Consider the following 18,212-nt stretch of genomic DNA (forward strand, 5'->3'; position numbering starts at 1 on the left):
AATAGAGATGAACCCCAGCCCCCAGAGTCGGACACAATTAGACTTAATATCAGGGGAAACCTTTGCCTTTACCAACTTTTTATCTCTCCCAAAGGGGACTCAAATCAGCTAAAATAGCAACACCACAATTGGTAGCCAGTGCCACTTCAATAAAGTACTTAACAAATATGCCATTGCAGTGATGGATTCCCATAGAATCCAGATAATTAGGTGTATAAATTATGAATTCATTTGGGTCAATTCTAAGTGGAACTGTCATTTTCATGTTCTTAGTCTCCAACTGCATCCTAATACTGCCCGTTGAAATTCTTATCTACTATAGTTCTGCTCATGAAATCTTGTTTGCCTCTTATCCCTCAGTGGTTATCTGTAGCTCTGTTGGTATAACTTAATTTAACACATAAAGACACAAAAATGGCACATGCTTAGTATGTAGTATTAAAAAAAACACCCTGCCTACACTCTGCTATAATAAGATCAAAGAAAGGCACAACCTTGTCTGCCTCTCTACTTGCATCTCTGTCATCCATTTGTCTGGGGATACACCCATCTTCACATGGGTGTATCTATTAAAAGATATTTTGTCTCTACACATGAAGTTTTTTCTTGTTAGATCTCCTTGTTAATTAGATCTCCTTTGGAAACCATTTTTCATAGAACACACAAACAAGCTACAATTCTTCAGCTAGGCATGAGTTTCCCTTTCTCTCATAATCATACCCTAGACATCATTCAGCAAATGAAGGAAAAGAGAAGAAAATATACAGTTGGAGTCTAAAAGAGAGATAAAAGGCTCCAATGGGCAGAAAATCTCACTTGCAGTAGCCAAGGCTACTTCCAGACAACATCAAAATACAGGTTAAATAAGTGGGTTTAAAAATCATGGGACCTGACCGCAAGTCCAAACACAGACCTGTCAGTCCCAGGAAATGGTCCCTCACCATTCTGACACTGTTCTTTGTAGCAGATTGTACAAATCTTGTGGATTTAAAAAAATTCTCCAAGATGTGCTGGATCATATATGTGCTCATGAAGATATCTCAATGTATACACAAGCAGATTTCTTATTCTCTCTCCTCACCCAACTATAAATCTAAGCTCTGTTTAATATTATAAAGATCAGAACAAAGGAATGGTTGCAGAGAAAGTGATTGTAATTACTTTCCAATTGTGCTTTCATTTAGCCACCTATGTTTCTGTGGCTCCATTTTTTGACAACCCTGATCAGCTGTTTTGGGCTTTTAAAACCCACACATATGCTGGAGCAATCCACACCAGAGTATAAGAAGGAAGTAACATGTTTTCCATGATTTCAGGGATATACAGTCATGTGCATATGCACATTTTTAGTGCAATTGGATTTTAAGCACACTTTTAAACACTTGCTTTTCAGCTGTTAATCTGATTCTACTCGCACTTTCGCAAAACGTCATTTAGCCACCACTATCCCTTTTATCCTGGTTTCTTCCAAGTTTTATGGCATGTGTAGAAGAGCCCGAAGAGTACCTCTATAGCTATACATTTGGTTAGTTGCTTGGTCATATTGAGGAAAGGATTAGCTATATCGAATTACTTTTTGGATCACTTATAATGATGATGCTTTTTGAAAGCAAAGAGTGTGGGGGGGGGGGGGGCGGGGAGACAGGAAAAGCAATTGCAATTCCATGGCCCCTTCCACACAGATGAATAAAATTCCACATTATCTGCTTTGATCTTCAATATATAGTAGTGTGGACCCAGATAACTCAGTTCAAAGCAGATATTGTGGGATTTTCTGCCTTGATATTCTGGGTTATAGAGCTATGTGGAAGGGCCACATTTCCTGGGTCATTTTTAGCCACTTTCCTTCATCCCTAAGGGGACACAGCCAGATCAGAATTAGACCCTCACCATATCCCATAGGCTGATTGAAGATGGGAAGTGGGAAAAAGAGAGGAAGGGAAAGACAGAATTTGTACTACAAATCTATAAATAGGTTTGTAGGTTGAGATTACAACCTCAAAAAAAAAAGCCAGTTTATGTGGAATCTCTTTTCTACTTAAAGAGATTCCACCTAAAGAGATTCAACCTAAACACTAGGAAAACCCTCTTGATGATTAAAGTTGCTACCTCAGAGTATGGTGAAATCTCCTTCGCTTGAGAGTTTTAAATGGGTGGCCGTCTATCTGAAGTGTTTTGATTGTTTATTCCTACATGGCAGAGGGTTGGACTGGATGGCCCATGTGATCTCTTCCAAGTCTGTGATTTTAGTGAAATCCTAGATACGAGATTTACACCCACATAAGACAGGGTTGTAGCCAAAGTTATCCTTAGATACATTGTGTAAACAATGGAAAAATTCAAATGAAACATATTCTAGGAAGCATTCAACTGATATACAACTGGTGCTGATTCCAGGGAAACACCACCCCCTGTTGAAACAGCTCAATTGGCTTCAAATTTGTTTCTAGGCCCAATCCAATGTGCTGGTTTTAACCTATAAAAACCTGCATGGCTTCGGTCCAGGTTATTTGAGACACTGTATCCTCCATTACAGACTGTGAAGATCCATAAGGTCTACTAAGGAGACTCTCCTCTCCACAAAGTCCAGGGCCAACAAGCATTTAAAAGTCACCAGAGAAAGCACATTCTTAGATGCAGCTATGAAGCTATGGAATTTACTGCTGGAGGAAGTTAGATCGGCTCTCACACTGATGTCATTGAGGAAAGGTGTGAAGGCCTTCCCTTTTGAAACAACTATTAATTCGATCCAGGAAGCTAAAAGATTCATTTTCTATCCTGCCCATTGGCAGCAATGGGAAGGACTTCCCAGGCTCTCCTTTCTGTCATTTTAGGCATTGTTTGTCTTTATATCCTTCATTAAGACCTGGATTAAAAGCATCAGAGTTAAGATACAATTCTTTCTGCAATCCTTTCCCTTCTGTCTGTATAGGAGACCTGGGTTTAATAAAGGGCTTAAGAAACCTCGCTTCTTGGGATCCTTTTCCTTCTGGCGGTTGCCTCCCTCCCTGCACTCAATGTATAACCGAAAGAAACCAAAAGCAGCCAGTTTTCAACAACCACTGTTCTGTTGCAGCTAGTAAAATGGTGGTGGAGCCCATGCCGCTGTGGGCTTCAAAACCAGCTGGACAAGCCAAACAAGCCAAACAAGCCAAAAGCAAATGTTCAAATTAGGCACAAGCCTAATGGTTATTCTTGCCCATGTTTCCAAATTCATCAGGACTTCCTACACTCCTCCTCATAAAGACTATGCTTCTTGCCCTGCCATTTCTTTATTATTCTTGATCAGGAGAAGAACTGATTTGCAAAATGGAAGTTTGTTTTATTAAATCAACATTCACAGTGATTTCATGTATCAGCTGAACACATATGACTTCTATCATGGAAGCATCTTATGAATGCACTGCAGTTAAAAAACCTATATTGGGGAAACAATCCTCTAAATCAGTGATGAGGTACATGTAGATTTCCAGATGTTTTAAGGACTGCAGCTCCTTTGGTCCCACACCTTTGAGTAGGTTGGCAATGACTAATGGTAACTGCAGTGCAGTTTCTGGAAGCCATCTTAAAGCCATCCTGAGTCCTCTTCGGGGTTAGAAGGGCAGGGAGTTAAATATACTAAACAAATAATATCTCCACTGCTTCTGCATGGAACTGGATCAGGCATGGGCAAACTTTGGCACTCCAGGTGTTTTGGACTTCAACTCTCAGAAATCCTAGTCAATTTACCGGCTGTTAGGAATTGTGGGAGTTGAAGTCCAGAACACAAGGAGAGGACATGTCTTTTTTCTGATCTGCAAGATATAAAACAATAAACTTATTGGGGTTGTTGTGTGTTTTCCGGGCTGTATGGCCATGTTCCAGAAGTATTCTCTCCTGACATTTCACCCACATCTATGGCAGGCATCCTAAGAGGTTGTGAGGTATAACCTCTGAGGATGCCTGCCATAGATGTGGGCAAAATGTTGGGAGAGAATGCTTCTGGAACATAGCCATACAGCCCAGAAAACACACAACAACCCTGTGATTCCGGCCATGAAAGCCTTTGACAACACAATAAACATATTTCTGAGAAGAAATCATTTCTGAAACATACAGAATGTTGAAACCCGCATTTGTAATGACTTTAATAGCATTGTCTGTAAAAGCAGCAAGCTGTGAATTACAGGCATCAAAACCTAAAGATTCATCTAATGCCACCAGTCACATGCATTTCTTGTCCAAAATTTAGCTGTACCATGGAAACTTTAAAAGCCTTAGTCAAAAGGGAGACAACTTCTCGGGCATGTTTTGCAAGTCTAACTGGAAGCTGGGACCTTCTGTCTTCACCAGAGAATTATCTCGAAGGCGTTCTCCTTTTGGCCAGGTAACTAGGGGACAATCTGAGTTTGTTTCTTAGCTCAATATCTGTATATAACCCCCCAAGTATCATGTCCATATGTATTATGTCATTCCAGAGCCCTTGTCAAACATCACCGTGGGCTTGACTATGCTGTATTTACCAAGGTGATACCACTTCTCCATCATGGGGATGACAAACAGAAGCTGACGGCAATGGCCTTTTTTACAGCAGTAGGTTTCGTTTCTCATTTCTTGGACACTTTGGAACCTATTACTGTTGGCTCTTTTAGGAATAGGTACAATCTTGGGAAACAACAAGCAAAATCATGAGCATGTGTGTCCAAATTTTGCCTTCATTTATCATCAGAAGCAAACTGAGTAATGCTAATACATTTTGCTGCCCAAACTGAAGAACAAGGAATTGTTTTTTCCCCCAAATGATTCCACATGAAGTCAGTGATGGAACAGCATCCTCCACCATGCCCAAGGTCAGGGGGCACCAAATATGGCAGATACAGCTCTATGCCCTCAGTATTTTTTGCTTGAAGTAGCTTCCTCACTCTGATTAAATAATGGGAGGTAGTTAAAAGAGCCAAACAGTAAGAGAAAAAATCTTGCTACCAGTCCTGCAAAATTCCTCTTATTATAAGTTTTAGGATTTGGAGAAAGGAAACTCCCTATCCATTAGCTAAAATTTCAGAAATACTGAGAATAATAACAATATTCCATTATTCTATTTCTATAGCGATGATGAATAGGAAATGTTCTCTATTTCTCACCATGTCTTTGCATTTGTAGCTTCTGTCTTCAGAGTCCACCTACACAGTGCTTCAAAAACATTACAGTTTGGGGCTCTTAAAGAACTGGCTTGCTGATTCGAGTGCAACCTATCGCTGGCTCAGTCTCCATGGAATGGGCAATGTAGCTCATCATCTGCAAAGTGTGAGTGATATCAATGCTTTGCCTCATCCATTTCACCTACTATATTATTTTATTTTACTGTTAAACCAAATTCTAGCTAAAAGTAAGCTTTGGGCAGTGAACCAAAATAAACAGGCTCTTTCTGCATCAATAAAACATGACTTAGTGAAATCAAAACATAAGAAGAATATGTTTTAAAAATTTTAGAGTGGTAGAATTTGTGTTGGCTACCAAGTATCAGGCCTAGACATACATGAAGTGAGTAAGAAGCAGATTTTCCATACACAAGTGACTTCATTTATAAAGGCTTTAACAGCATAGGCTGGCAGCCTTTTGAGGAGTTACAAATGAGTGACCAAGACTCCCATAGCTGTTCAATATTTATGTTTATGATCGTGGCAGCTTTCATAGCCAGCAGCCTTATCAAGCAACAGAGATCTGTTGTGCTGGTGATCAATGTGCAGCATGATAACATTTCTAGATGTCTCCCATCAGTGCTTCTAAGAGTTGCAACAGTGGTTTGTCGCACAACGGATTGATGTTGTGCAGAGCTGGAAACATCATCCTGCTGCACCCCAATTGCAAGCAAGATAGACCTTTGTCACTCTGAGTATTACTTTCCTGAGGAACCCTTATGAAATGCATGGGATCATCCTAAATTGACATATATATTTGAGCTCTGCTAGATATGTAATACGATGTGAGTTTTACTGTTTTGTTATTGCTTGCTTTATTGTTTTACTATTTTGACTGATTGTAAATAAATGAATACATTCTGATGTCTTTTAGAAGAAAGAATTCACTACCCTAATCCTCAGTATCCTCCCAAGTTTTGATGACTCTGATGAGAAGGTGGCCTTGACAGCGATGGAGGTCATAACGAAGGTCATGGTGCAACAGAAGATCAATGTCAACTTATATGTGAAAATTACCAAGCAGCTTCAGCCATTCCTGGCCGATGTAAGTGTGACAAGAATTTCTGATTAATGTTACAGAGACTTTTCAAACAGATAGAAAGATTAAAGGATGAATTCAGGAAGTCATTTCAATAATACTGTGTTCCCTAATATTAAGGGAATATTTGTCAGCCTTTGGCATAGTACATTCTGCCCACTTATGAAAAGTAACACATTTTAAATTAGGCAAAGTAGATTTCAGTATAATCATAGTCATTGCCTTATGATATTTCCTCCTCATTAGTCTATGCCAAGCCAATATAATACACAGATCTAGCATTACTTCTCAAAAGTAGAAGCCAAATTATAAGAGGCGATGAACATACAATGCAGTCCAGTGTATTTGTGCTCAAAGTAAAACCGTTTTCACGGGCATTTACTCCCTTACCAGTATATTTAGAATACCAGTCTTCAAAAATGTTTGAGTCATCCTTCATTTTAGATTTTTTTTAAATATAAACTAAGGGAAATAAACACAGCTTTAAAATTACTCTGCAGGTTCCTACTAGTGGTAAATGTCAGTTTGTGGCATATGCAGCTCTTATAGCTAGGTCATCAAGTAATGTCTTTCCTTTTTTCTGTCATTCCTAGGGGAGGAACAAAGTAAGCTGTGCTGCAAATAAATTGTTTCAAGACATACTTAAGAACATAGATGCAAAAGACAAGTATGCTATGCAAGACCAGGTTCTCACTGCTATTGTTACACTGATGGTGAATCTGCAAGAACTAAATCTGGATGTAGCCAAGGTAAATGAAATTATGACTGTTAGCAATTTAACATTTGCTGCCAAATGTACTTCATGAGGGCTGAAATCTAAACACTGAAAATAGAGAATAAATGTCCCAGCCTCCTGAGTCAAGGATACAATCATTCCGCATCCACTGGTACTGAAACGTAATTCTGTGTCCCAAAAGGAATAGCCCTACCCTCAGACAGAGTAGAGTGGCTACCACAGACAGCATAGCATGTAAAGGTAAAGTTTTCCCCTGACGTTAAGTCCAGTCATGTCTGACTCTGGGGGTTGGTGCTCATCTCCATTTCTAATCCAAAGAGCCGGTGTTGTCCATAGACACCTCCAAGGTCATGTGGCTGGCATGACTGCATGGACCACCGTTACCTTCCCACTGGAGCGGTACCTATTGATCTACTCACATTGGCATGTTTTCGAACTGCTAGGTTGGCAGGAGCTGGAGCTAACAGCGGCCACTCACGCCGCTCCCGGGGTTTGAATCTTGGACCTTTCGGTCTCCAGCTCAGTGCTTTAACACACTTCGCCACCAGGGCTCCTATTTGAGAGGGCAGTAAATTCTTGGTTTAATAGTTCTTGTTGGTATTATTACTACCAAAGACAAAGAGAGCCACTGCAGGCTTTTCTCCTCCTGTGCCAGGATAATTGGGCTAGTTTTGAGTATTGTGCTCATCAGGAAGCTATATGACTTGGGCTGACTCTGTGTTACAGAACAATTTGACTATACCTTTCAAGGGACCACCCAGATGAGGGTTTGGGCTTACTTGGTATAAGTTAAATGTTACACTTTCCCATAACAGTTCATTAAAATAATGTCACCAAAATGGTACCCAGTCACAATAGAGTCCTGAATTAAGGCTGAGTGTAACAGATCTTGCCTACCTTACAAGGTTGGTAAGTGGCCCACCTTACCAACCTTGTGTGCAACCATTTTGTAAGCAGGGCTGATGGTGCAGCCATTTTACAGACCTTACTTGCAGAAGCTCAGCAGAGCATGGGGGAGGAGCAGACAAGCGGCCATTACAATAGGTGCAATCTGATTGGCTGATGCAAACGAAAGTTGCTTAGCAATTGGAGATGGCAGAGCCAAAGTGACAGTTGGAGCCAGGGAGTCAGGGAATTCTTTTTCAGTTAGGGCTTGGAATTCAGACAGTTAAGAGTTAGGACTGGGAATTCAGTCAGTTAGCAGTTGGGTTTTGGAATTCAGTCAGTTGGGAACTGTGTTTTTAAAAAGAAGCCTCTTTGAGGAAATATAGTTAAAGTCTTCAGGAAAGAAAGGACTGAAAACTATATTTGTGAATTCTATAGTCTAGAGTGTTTGCTGTTTAAATCCCAGGAGAACTAGATTTAAAAGTAAATAATCCTATTTGTGTTTCCTTGGTGAAGGAACATATTTACACAACAACCCAGTTCTATAAGCATCCTTCGAAGACAAAAGCCTATGCCTTTAATGAATCCATTAAGCATTTTTACTGTTCAATGTTAATGAAACCATCACACATACTTATTGTTCAAACTACAAATAAACAATTTCTTGTTTCTCCTCACATAAAGTGTCACATGTCTCTCTCTCTATATCCTAACCTAGAAGAGGCTCCTGGATACCTCTACCATTTATAGAGGTAGCGAGTTCAAATCCTCTACATATTGGTGGCAGCAAAAATAAAAGCCTTTGCAATTCTGGCAATTTGAAAAATCCTCTCTGTTACATATTGATGAAACCCCAAATCCTCTATACTGAGCTATTGGGAACCCCTGAGATCACTGTGCCGTGAGCATGAGTATGAAAATGCAGTCGGCCCTCCACATTCATTGATGTTAGGGGCGCAGGAACCATGTGAAAAGGGAATAACTGCAAATATTGTACAGTGGGAGTAGATGGCTCCTGGTTGTGGTGAGCACAGAGAAATACGCGCCTGGCTGCTGGCTCCAAAGCCTGCAGTTATGAGCACATTCTCAAGGCAGTCTTGTCTTCAGGAAGTGGGGGGAAGGAAATCAAGCCTGCCTCCTAAAGATAGAGCTGCCCTGTAAATATTCACACAGCAGCTCTAGCCTAAGGAGGTGGACGGGTCGGGTGTGATCATTGCTGCTGTCCATTTCCTGATGTCTGAATGGTAACAGGATAGTCCCATCTTCAGAAAATGGGCACAATGCAGGCAGTGAACCCTCTCTTCCTCACCCACCTCCTAAGGAAGGGACTGCTGTGTGAATGTGCATATAGTCCAGTATGTGATGCTCTTGGCAGGACAGAAAAAAAAGAGAAAAGCAATGGAGGGAGGTTAATCTAATTAAGGTCAAAGAGAGTGGCCACTCAAGCTGGACCTACATCTACATTGCCACATAAGCCAATTCAAAGCAGATAATCTGTATTCAAAAACTGGATTATATGACACATGTTTCACTGTCCCCAGACAACATCTTTCAGTTGTTGGCTCCAAGAGTCTTTTAATGGAAGTGGTTTTAAGGATATTTATTGTCAAAGAAAACCCCTACAAATGTCTGTATTGTGATGCCCTGTGGGTTTCCCAATATCCTTTACGTCTAAGGGGGTTACACAACCATTTCAATGAGTATAGGATGAGACTTCATTAGATCAGAATTTAATGTGAGAATATCGGGCTTTACATTTTTCCACTTGTCCAATGCCCACTAAATAGAGAATGGGAACTCATTTGTTTGGGATTGCAAAAACTAATTAGCAAGTAGGGTGCAATCTTAATTTCAGGGATGGGTTTTAAAATAATGAGATTTGAATAAAGATAATTGGGTTTTCTTGGCTCTCAGATGGCCATGAAGATTCTCATCAAGATGGCTGGAAATTTCTCTTTAAAATTAAAGCTCAAAAACTACGGTAGCAGTCATTCTAGAAAGAACAAATGAGCTACACAGAGAAACCTGTGGGATGCTGGCTGTGATTTTAAGTACACCCTGTGTTAGGTCAAATATACATCATCTATAAAGTCTCACTCTGTCTCTTCTCTTTCACACACACACACACACACATTCCACATTCACATTGGGTTTTAGGGAAACTTCTTGTCTCTACTTGTTTTACAGAGTCGTATGGACAGCTTGCATGAATGCAAAGTCTTTCAGGGATGGACAACAAATGATAACGAAGACTCTTGGGACATGGTTTGCAAGCACCTTGTAAGGCCATTCAAGCCCTGTGCTCCTCTTCATGCTATCTGCTAATTTCATACCTGTTGATTTCAAATTTATCGGGAAGCATGCTAGGCAGAGAGAAAGAGGCTTCCTTCAGTATAAAGAATTATATGGCCCATGTACATATAATATGTGATGATATAGCACTTACTGGCTGGCAACCTGTTAATAATGTATGAAAGCATAAAGATTGTGCTTCATACGCTGAATATTTTTTTAGAGTATATAATGGTCATATTCAGCTGATGGCAGTATTAGTGAAATTGTGCACATGGAACTAAAGGCAGTCCCCAAGTTAAAACAACTCATAGTTATGAATGGGGGTGAAACAACAGGAAGTGGGGGAACGCTACCCCTAGGAGGGGAAATTCACTCCCGAAAGAGTTATCAAGGGGAAAAGCAGTCTCCAATGAAGCTTTTGTACCAATACTTGTTTCCACAACAAGCCATTTTTTTCAAAATCCAATTATCACAGGAACAGAAAGTGAGGTGAAATCTTCTGAACAGAAGCACAGACAGCAAAGGAAACACCACAGGGGTGTTAACCCTTCCCTATGCTGTGCTTTTTACTCTCTCTATATATATGTGTGTGTGTGTGTGTGTGTGTGTGTGTGTGTGTGTGTTGGAGTTAGTTTTAAAATGTACCTGTTCTGACTTACATACAAATTCAACTTAAGAGCAAACCTACAGAGCCTATCTTGTTCATAACTTGGGGACTGCTATACTATCTTGGCATGCAGTGCAGGGACTGTAATTCTGCCAATAGATAGTTATGTTAAGCTGAAATGGTGTAAAATCTCAGCCACTTCATGGTGTAGGGAATATGGGTCTTCTTCCAGCTCTTTTGCCACTATGAAGAGGTTATTGCTGTTGAGTCATGGTCACAGTGATTTTGGCAGTGTTTCACCAATTTGATTGCAAGTGCAGAGGTTGGGTGGGTGTAAACACACAAATATACCTAAAATTAATGACTAGTGCAAAACTAATTTCCTTGTCAGATCAACTAAAATTTATAGGGAAGCTAAAGGCTGCTTCTGATATTCCTGCATGAAATGCTAAGGATATTAGAAGCAGAGCTGGTAGGCAGGGCCGGTTTAACCTATAAGGCCGCTGAAGCGCCCGCCTCGGGCGCACGCCGCTAGGGGCGCTGTCAAGGCGTCTGCACCGCCGCCGTTTGGCTCAACGGCCTTGCAGCCTGGGCTCAACACAGGCACAGATCGCCAGCCGATCTGTGCCTGCATTGAGCAGGCAGGGCAGAAATGGGCGATCTGTCTTGTGCGCACACGCGCAGGGCAGATTGCCCATTTCCATGGAGCCTGCTCAACACAGGCACAGATCGCCAGCTGATCTGTGCCTGCGTTGAGCAGGTAGGGCGGAAATGGGCGATCTGTCCTGTGCCCATGCGTGCAGGGCAGATCGCCCATTTCCACGGAGCCTGCTCAACGCAGGCACAGATCGCCAGCTGATCTGTGCCTGCATTGAGCAGGCAGGGCAGAAATGGGCTATCTGTCTTGTGCGCATGCGCGCAGGGCAGATCGCCCATTTCCATGGAGCCTGCTCAACGCAGGCACAGATCGCCAGCCGATCTGTGCCTGCGTTGAGCAGGCAGGGCGGAAATGGGCGATCTGTCCTGTGCGCACGCGCGCAGGACAGATTGCCCATTTCCGCACACAGGGTAGAGCGCCCATTTCCACGGAGCCTGCTTTCTCAGTGATTGGGGTTTTTTTGGGGGGGGCACCAAAATCCTTTTTCGCTTACACTTGAAAATTTCCTTGGGCCGGCTCTGCTGGTAGGTCATGGAGGGGGTATATATGTGCTTGCTTCCTCGTACATGATTCATCAGACCAAAGAAGTACTTGCTAAACTGGCTCTTTAACTTAAGAAGTTTAACTTTTGCATCTTATATTTCCCTTGTCCCCTTTTAGCAGACAACATTTCCAGCACAACGCTCATCAAAACATTCACTTTCTAGGTTAAGGAGCATCCAGGAAAATTGAGGAGGCTTCTGAACCAGGCACAACACTATCGTCAAAGTCCTCAAAAGTCTTCAAGATCTGCAGCCACCATTTTTATTGGTAAGGGTGTGTTTGTGTGTGTTGCCTGTCAACTTATGGCAACTCATGAACTTCATAAGTTTTGCCAGTCACTGAATGCTTCGAATTAGTTTTGTCATTTCCTTCTTCTAAAATATAGTTTGTAGCACCTAGTATTCATTAGTGGTTTCTCATCCAACTATTAACATGGGCTGACCTTGTTTAGTTTCCAAAATCAGATAGGATCTGAGGCCTTTAAGGTATTAAGGCCAGTATTTTTATACATACAAAGTAGTCTTAGAACTGGAGTGGGGAACAGAGATGGAAACAATTTTATGGAAAGATCTATAAAAAGAGATACAACTTTACAGAGGTACCTATTTTTATAGGTGCTTCCATAAAATTGTTTCCATTTCTGTTCCCCACTTTAGTACAAAGCGACTTTGTACAAGGGCATAAAGGGTATTATACTTTTGTTCTGTAACCTGTGTTATCCTGTGCAAATGTAGGTCCCCACTGTCATGTATTTTAGAATGATTATAAAAATAATCATATTCTATTAATCTTTTAGTGCTGGTAGCTGAGCTATTTTTATACATTTATACATTTATGTCTGTATAGTTCCCTGGGGATTAGTTTTATCATCATACGGGTCTTAATGTATATGTTTGCTTTTTTAAAAGATAATTTTATTTTAGTTGTAGGTAAGATTATACAATCAGGCTGGACACGATCTATTTTCAATATCTAAATTTCAGTGGGCACACAGATCTGTTTTCAGGAGCCTCCCAAAACTGGCTAATAGAAAAAAAGCCTTTTTCTCCATGTGTAGCCAAAAGAAACCAAAACCAAAAGCAGCCATTTTCAGCATCCACGTGATCTGTTGTGACTGGAAAAAAATGGCAGCAGAACCCATGACATTAAAGCTGTCCAAAACAACCAAAGTCCATTTTTAAAAACAGATCTGTGCACAACCCTAGTTGTAGGTTTTCTACTACTAATAAAGTAAAGTTTGTGACAGATTTAAGTAGTAGTACAAAATAAAATAAAATAAAATACCTTTTCGATGCAGTCTTCAGATTGAAATATGGGTCACTATAGAAGTTAGTGATAAATATAAATAGTGCCCATCACTTTCTCAAAGAAAATGATTTAAAGTAGTGTAAAATTACCCTTTTAATTTACATTTATCTCTAGACACCATTTTGCACCACATGGAATCGAGTTCTATGCAAAAAACGGAAGTGGACTTTCTGAAACAAGGCAAGTGTATCGTCATCTGTTTGGATATCCTTTTGTTGTCCCTGGAAACAGTTTGTTGATGTTTCTATAGATGCCAACATAAATAAAATATGTAATATGCATACAATGGTGATGCCTATAAAACAGCAATGATTCTGGGGAGCAATTCCTTATCCCTAAGACCTTCAAGGACTATGGATGTAGTCAAATTCTTTCCCCTGTGAAAGTGTCTCAAGTCCATTTGTGCTTTTGAAAAATGTGAGTGACTAAAAATCTGATTTGCTGGGCCTAGAAGCTTCTGGGAAAAGTATGTTATCTAAAGGAGTCTAGGCAAAGATAGTCCAAGAGATCCAAAGAAGTTGAATGCAAAATGTCCAGAGACATTGAATGACTTGGGTATCTGCCCGAGAGAAAGCAGACTATAACATTCATTCTATCAATAAATCAATCAACACAGCCTGTGGAGCTGCACTTTCCCTTTCCCTTTCCTTTCCACACAAAAAATTGATTCCCAAGCATATATTTTAAAAGACCTTTTCTCAGTGCATATGGACAATGTAAATGAAAATGTTTCAACCTTCTTTTTCAAATCAAAGATTCCATGGAACGTACATATATTCACTGATCACAAAATTAATTTTACTATAGTGTCCTCATGGAATCAGTGGGCCACAGTTCTATAAAGCTATGGTAGAAACAATGAGATTTATAAAAGTGAAACAATGACTCTGTTATCAGTGAAGTATGTAAGTTCCATGGATTTTTTTTATTTCAAAAATCAGCTTGAAAAAAATGCATTCATTCAAACATACTAATGTGACTTGTAGTTCAAAAACTTCTGTTACAAGATTCCCACCACTACTATAAAAGCACCCACATAAACAGTCCCTGACCCATATTTGCACACGCACAAGGCCCTTCCAGACAGGTCAAAAATCCAAGAGGAAGTGGGAATTTTAATTTTGTTTCCTCTTGGGATGGAGGCCACACAGATAGCCTAAACTGTGTGCTTTTGTGCGGGTGATGTCCAGATACTCACCCCTGCTGAACCGAGATCAGCAGGGGAGGGCATGGGCACTACCAGCCTTCCCCTCCCTGCCCTCCATTTTCTCTTGCACTTACCAGCACTTACTCATTTGAGGCCTGCAGGTTTTTTTCCCTCCCTCCCCTCTTGGAACAGCCCATGGAGGGCTTTGGGTAAGGGAAGGAGGATTTCTTCTCCAAGACCTCCTATTGGTTCTTCCAGGGAAGAGGAAGAGAGGAAAAGGCTCCAGGCCTGCTTGGAAGGCTTCCTCCGGTATGTTGAGAGGGAAATTGGGGGCAGGAGGGAGTTCAGACAGGAGGGAGGGAAGGAAAACATGTGTTTTCCATGCCTGCAGGGATACACAGTCATGGAAAGGTGTGTGTTTTTCAGGTGGAATCAGGTTTAAAGGGCAGCTTTTAAATATGTGTTTTCCAGTCTTTAACCCAATTCCTCCTGATTCCTCCTGCATTTTGGCTAAACGTCTTAGCCACACACACCCTTTTAACCCGATTAAACCCTGTTTATAATGCATGTGTAGAAGGGCTCACAGTCGGTTTGCCTCGTTTTCTAAATTTCTTTGCAGTTTCCCATTCCAAGCACAGGATGTTTCCTGGTTAATTTGTCCTATCTGAATCAAGTAACAGGGACACCAAATTTGGTAGCTCCTCCTTACATTATATTACTACGGTAATCTACCCTTTCCTCTTTATTTCAGCTTTCAGCTCTTTTCCATTAGAGAAACAGTGCCCTGTTGTTTTGGAACCAGAGAAAGTATGCAGGTTTTGCCCAGCCCTATTCAGATGTTCCCGCTATTTCCCAAGGTATGTTCTTTTCATAGAAAGGAATGACTAATGAATTATAGCTATTGGCCTTGATTTAAAAAAAACAAAAGCACTGTGGGGCCTATTTCACACTGGACAGCTCTAGAGCTATGATCCCACTTTTATTACCGTGGTTCCATTCTGTAGGATCCTGGGATTAATAGTTTATGGGGGCATTTAGAATGTTAATCCAGAGAGGTTTTCTGATGGATCTCCAAACTACAAGCCCCAGGATTCCATAGGATGCTGCAATAGCATTTAGAGTGGAGTCATAATACTAAAAAATGATGTCGAATAAAGAGGCACTTAAATCTCCTTATGAGGACCTCATCACACTAGACCAGTGGTTCTCAATCTATGTGTCCCCAGATGTTTAGGCATTCAACTCCCAGAAATCCTAACAGCTGGTAAACTGCCTGGGATTTCTGGGAGTTGTAGCCCACAACACATGGGGACCCAGAAGTTGAGAACCACTGCACTAGAGTGTCTATCCACTTTCAATGATGTCGTTACCGCCTGCAAAATTCTGGGGTTTGTAGGTTCAGGATTTCTCTGGCTGAGAAGTTTAAAGGCAGGAAGCAGCCACAGCATTTAAAGCAAATAGACTCTTGAGATCCCCCTCTTCCTCTTCCTCTTCCTCTTCCCCTTCTTCTGCCTCCTCTTTTTCTTCTTCTTTTCTCCTTCTCCCCACCCCTCCTCCTCCTCCTCCTCCTCCCTTTCCTCCTTCCCCTCTCCTCCTCTTTTGTATATTCCATCTATCCTGAGAATGAACACATAGTTCAGAACTCAGAAGGGTGTGTACTTTATCATTATAAAAATCTAATCATATTTCTTTTTCCTGCTGACTTTGCAGATCCTGTATTTGATGCCTGTATTTGAAGCTAATATCCTCCTGAATAAAGAGCACTGTATGAATTTCCCAGTGAAGATTTATTGTGGAGACCCTGCCCTGTGTGCTAGTGAGCATATTTTGTCACTAAAATTAGAACAGGGGTTGGGAACTGCCATCAGCAGAGCAAAACTAAATTCTCTTAGGTATTCTTACATCACCCCTCTCCACCTCCCCTATCTTTCTCTGACATGGATTCAGTTAAAAAAACTGACTGTAATCCGAACAGCAGTCAAAGGTCTTCTCAAGAAAGAAGCATTCGACATTTCGACATTTCCTTCCAGCAGCTCGCTTGCTGCCCACAGGTGCTGACATTCATGTATTCACTCTTTCTGTTTTAACATGTGAAGAAAATGTTGAGACTGAACAAAATGTGGTAGATTACTGAATGAGAACAAATGTGAAGGATTCCAGAATATGAATTCAGCGGAAGTTCTGAAAAGTCCATTAGGCATTACATTAAAAATCCTTTAATAATGCCTGACATTTTTAAAATGAAAAGCCAATAAAAGAGGGTACATTTGGGATAAAGGAAAGATATAGCAGCTTGTGGATGGCATCTTTAGCTCCAACTAGAGGGGCCGCAGTGGCGCAGAAGATCGAACCACTAAGCTGTAGAATTAGCTGACCAGAAGGTCGGCAGTTCAAATCCGCAAGATGGGGTGAGCTCTTGTTGTTAGCACCAGCTTCTGGCAACGTAGCAATTCAAAAACATGCAAATGTGAGTATATCAGTAGGTACTGCTTTGGTGGGAAGGTAATGGCACTCCATGCAGTCATGCAGCCACATGACTTAGAAAGTGTCTACAGACAACGTCGGCTCTTCAGCTTAGAAATGGTAATGAGCACCATCCCTAAGTCGGAATCGACTAGACTTAATGTCTTTACCTTTACCTTAGAGGAAGCCTATTTAATCAATTGGTATATAATGAGTTGACAAATGTATTTGATTTAATGAATCTATTCTAGCCAGGAATAAAAATAGGATTTAGGCCATTGTTTGTATGTGTGCGCACACATGTACATTACTAGCATTGAATTCTTTTCCTAGTAGTTTCTTTCTGATCAATAGTACATCCCAGCTATTTTCTAACTGTTCCAAATTCATATTTACAAGGATAGCGCTTTGTCAAGAACCCCATGGGGTGTGAATAAGCAGTGAGAGGATTCTAAGTGGAAGAGCAGTTGGTAAAGAACTCCTTCCCAAACACTCAAAATCATGGCCTCCCATGATTCCTCTCATTTTCATCTTTGAAAAATGAGTTTAATTACATGCCTTTGTGTGTAGTTGGCTGGTCAGGTCTCTCTTTGGAAGCGCTACCTCTTAGGAAGAAAAAGCAATCGTTAAGTGTTTACCACTCGGCCAAAAAGATGTCTAGATTGTCCTTCTTCCGTGTTAAATATGCAGAGTGAGCTGCATGACATCTCCAGTTTGGAAACAAATGAGAAATCTCAGAGGGATTTGAGGGTCAGCGGAAGATTTTCTGTTATCCATCGCCAAGGACGATGTGTCAAGTGGTGTATTTATCTGCAAAGTGGAAGGGAAATTAACAGTTCCTCAAGCAGTTCACCTGGCATGTGCTGTGAGCAGTACAAATGAGTGATGCCTCACAATAATTACTGAGCCCAACTTTTGCAGTTCGCAAGTTACTAGCATATTCATTTCACTTGTTAACGGATTTGTTAGCTGTCCAGAGTGCACAAGGCAGAACAGAAAGCTTGTGCTGCTGTTCCTAACATTTCTTAACAAGCTTTCCATTTGCCTCATGAATGCAGAGTTGTCAGGCTACCGTGAATCACTTTGCAGACAATATTATTCACAGTACTTGCATCTTAGTGTGTTAAAAAATAATGTTCTGGTGGGCTCCGCTCATAACACTATCTGTTTATAGTCTGCATACAGGACAAAAGCTGCCAATCCTTTGTCAAAGTTGGTAACAATTTGGGATGTTGTTTTATTCTCTCTGGGAAAATGTGAATTTAGCATGCAGATTTATAAACCTTTTTGCAGTTAGTTAAAGAGACAGATTCATATTGGGATTGGTACATTCATTATCACATGGTGATATGTT

General features: G+C 40.8%; 1 protein-coding gene across 1 annotated transcript in view; it reads left to right on the top strand.

Annotated features, from left to right (window-relative positions):
• The window catches only part of LOC103278306 (maestro heat-like repeat-containing protein family member 6), a 31,001-nt gene extending 14,834 nt beyond the window's left edge, over window positions 1-16,167 (top strand). Inside the window, exons 7-16 of the mRNA XM_016992298.2 lie at window positions 4,232-4,366; window positions 4,458-4,572; window positions 5,140-5,283; window positions 6,052-6,222; window positions 6,810-6,965; window positions 10,025-10,117; window positions 12,105-12,207; window positions 13,363-13,428; window positions 15,147-15,252; window positions 16,106-16,167. Of these exons, the coding sequence (XP_016847787.2) occupies window positions 4,232-4,366; window positions 4,458-4,572; window positions 5,140-5,283; window positions 6,052-6,222; window positions 6,810-6,965; window positions 10,025-10,117; window positions 12,105-12,207; window positions 13,363-13,428; window positions 15,147-15,252; window positions 16,106-16,118 (1,102 nt within the window). The 3' untranslated portion in view covers window positions 16,119-16,167. The remainder of the gene's footprint in view (window positions 1-4,231; window positions 4,367-4,457; window positions 4,573-5,139; window positions 5,284-6,051; window positions 6,223-6,809; window positions 6,966-10,024; window positions 10,118-12,104; window positions 12,208-13,362; window positions 13,429-15,146; window positions 15,253-16,105) is intronic.
• Window positions 16,168-18,212: the final 2,045 nt, after the last annotated feature.

This window comes from Anolis carolinensis, chromosome 3 (assembly GCF_035594765.1).
Source record: "Anolis carolinensis isolate JA03-04 chromosome 3, rAnoCar3.1.pri, whole genome shotgun sequence".
In the NCBI taxonomy this organism is placed as follows: Eukaryota; Metazoa; Chordata; class Lepidosauria; order Squamata; family Dactyloidae; genus Anolis; species Anolis carolinensis.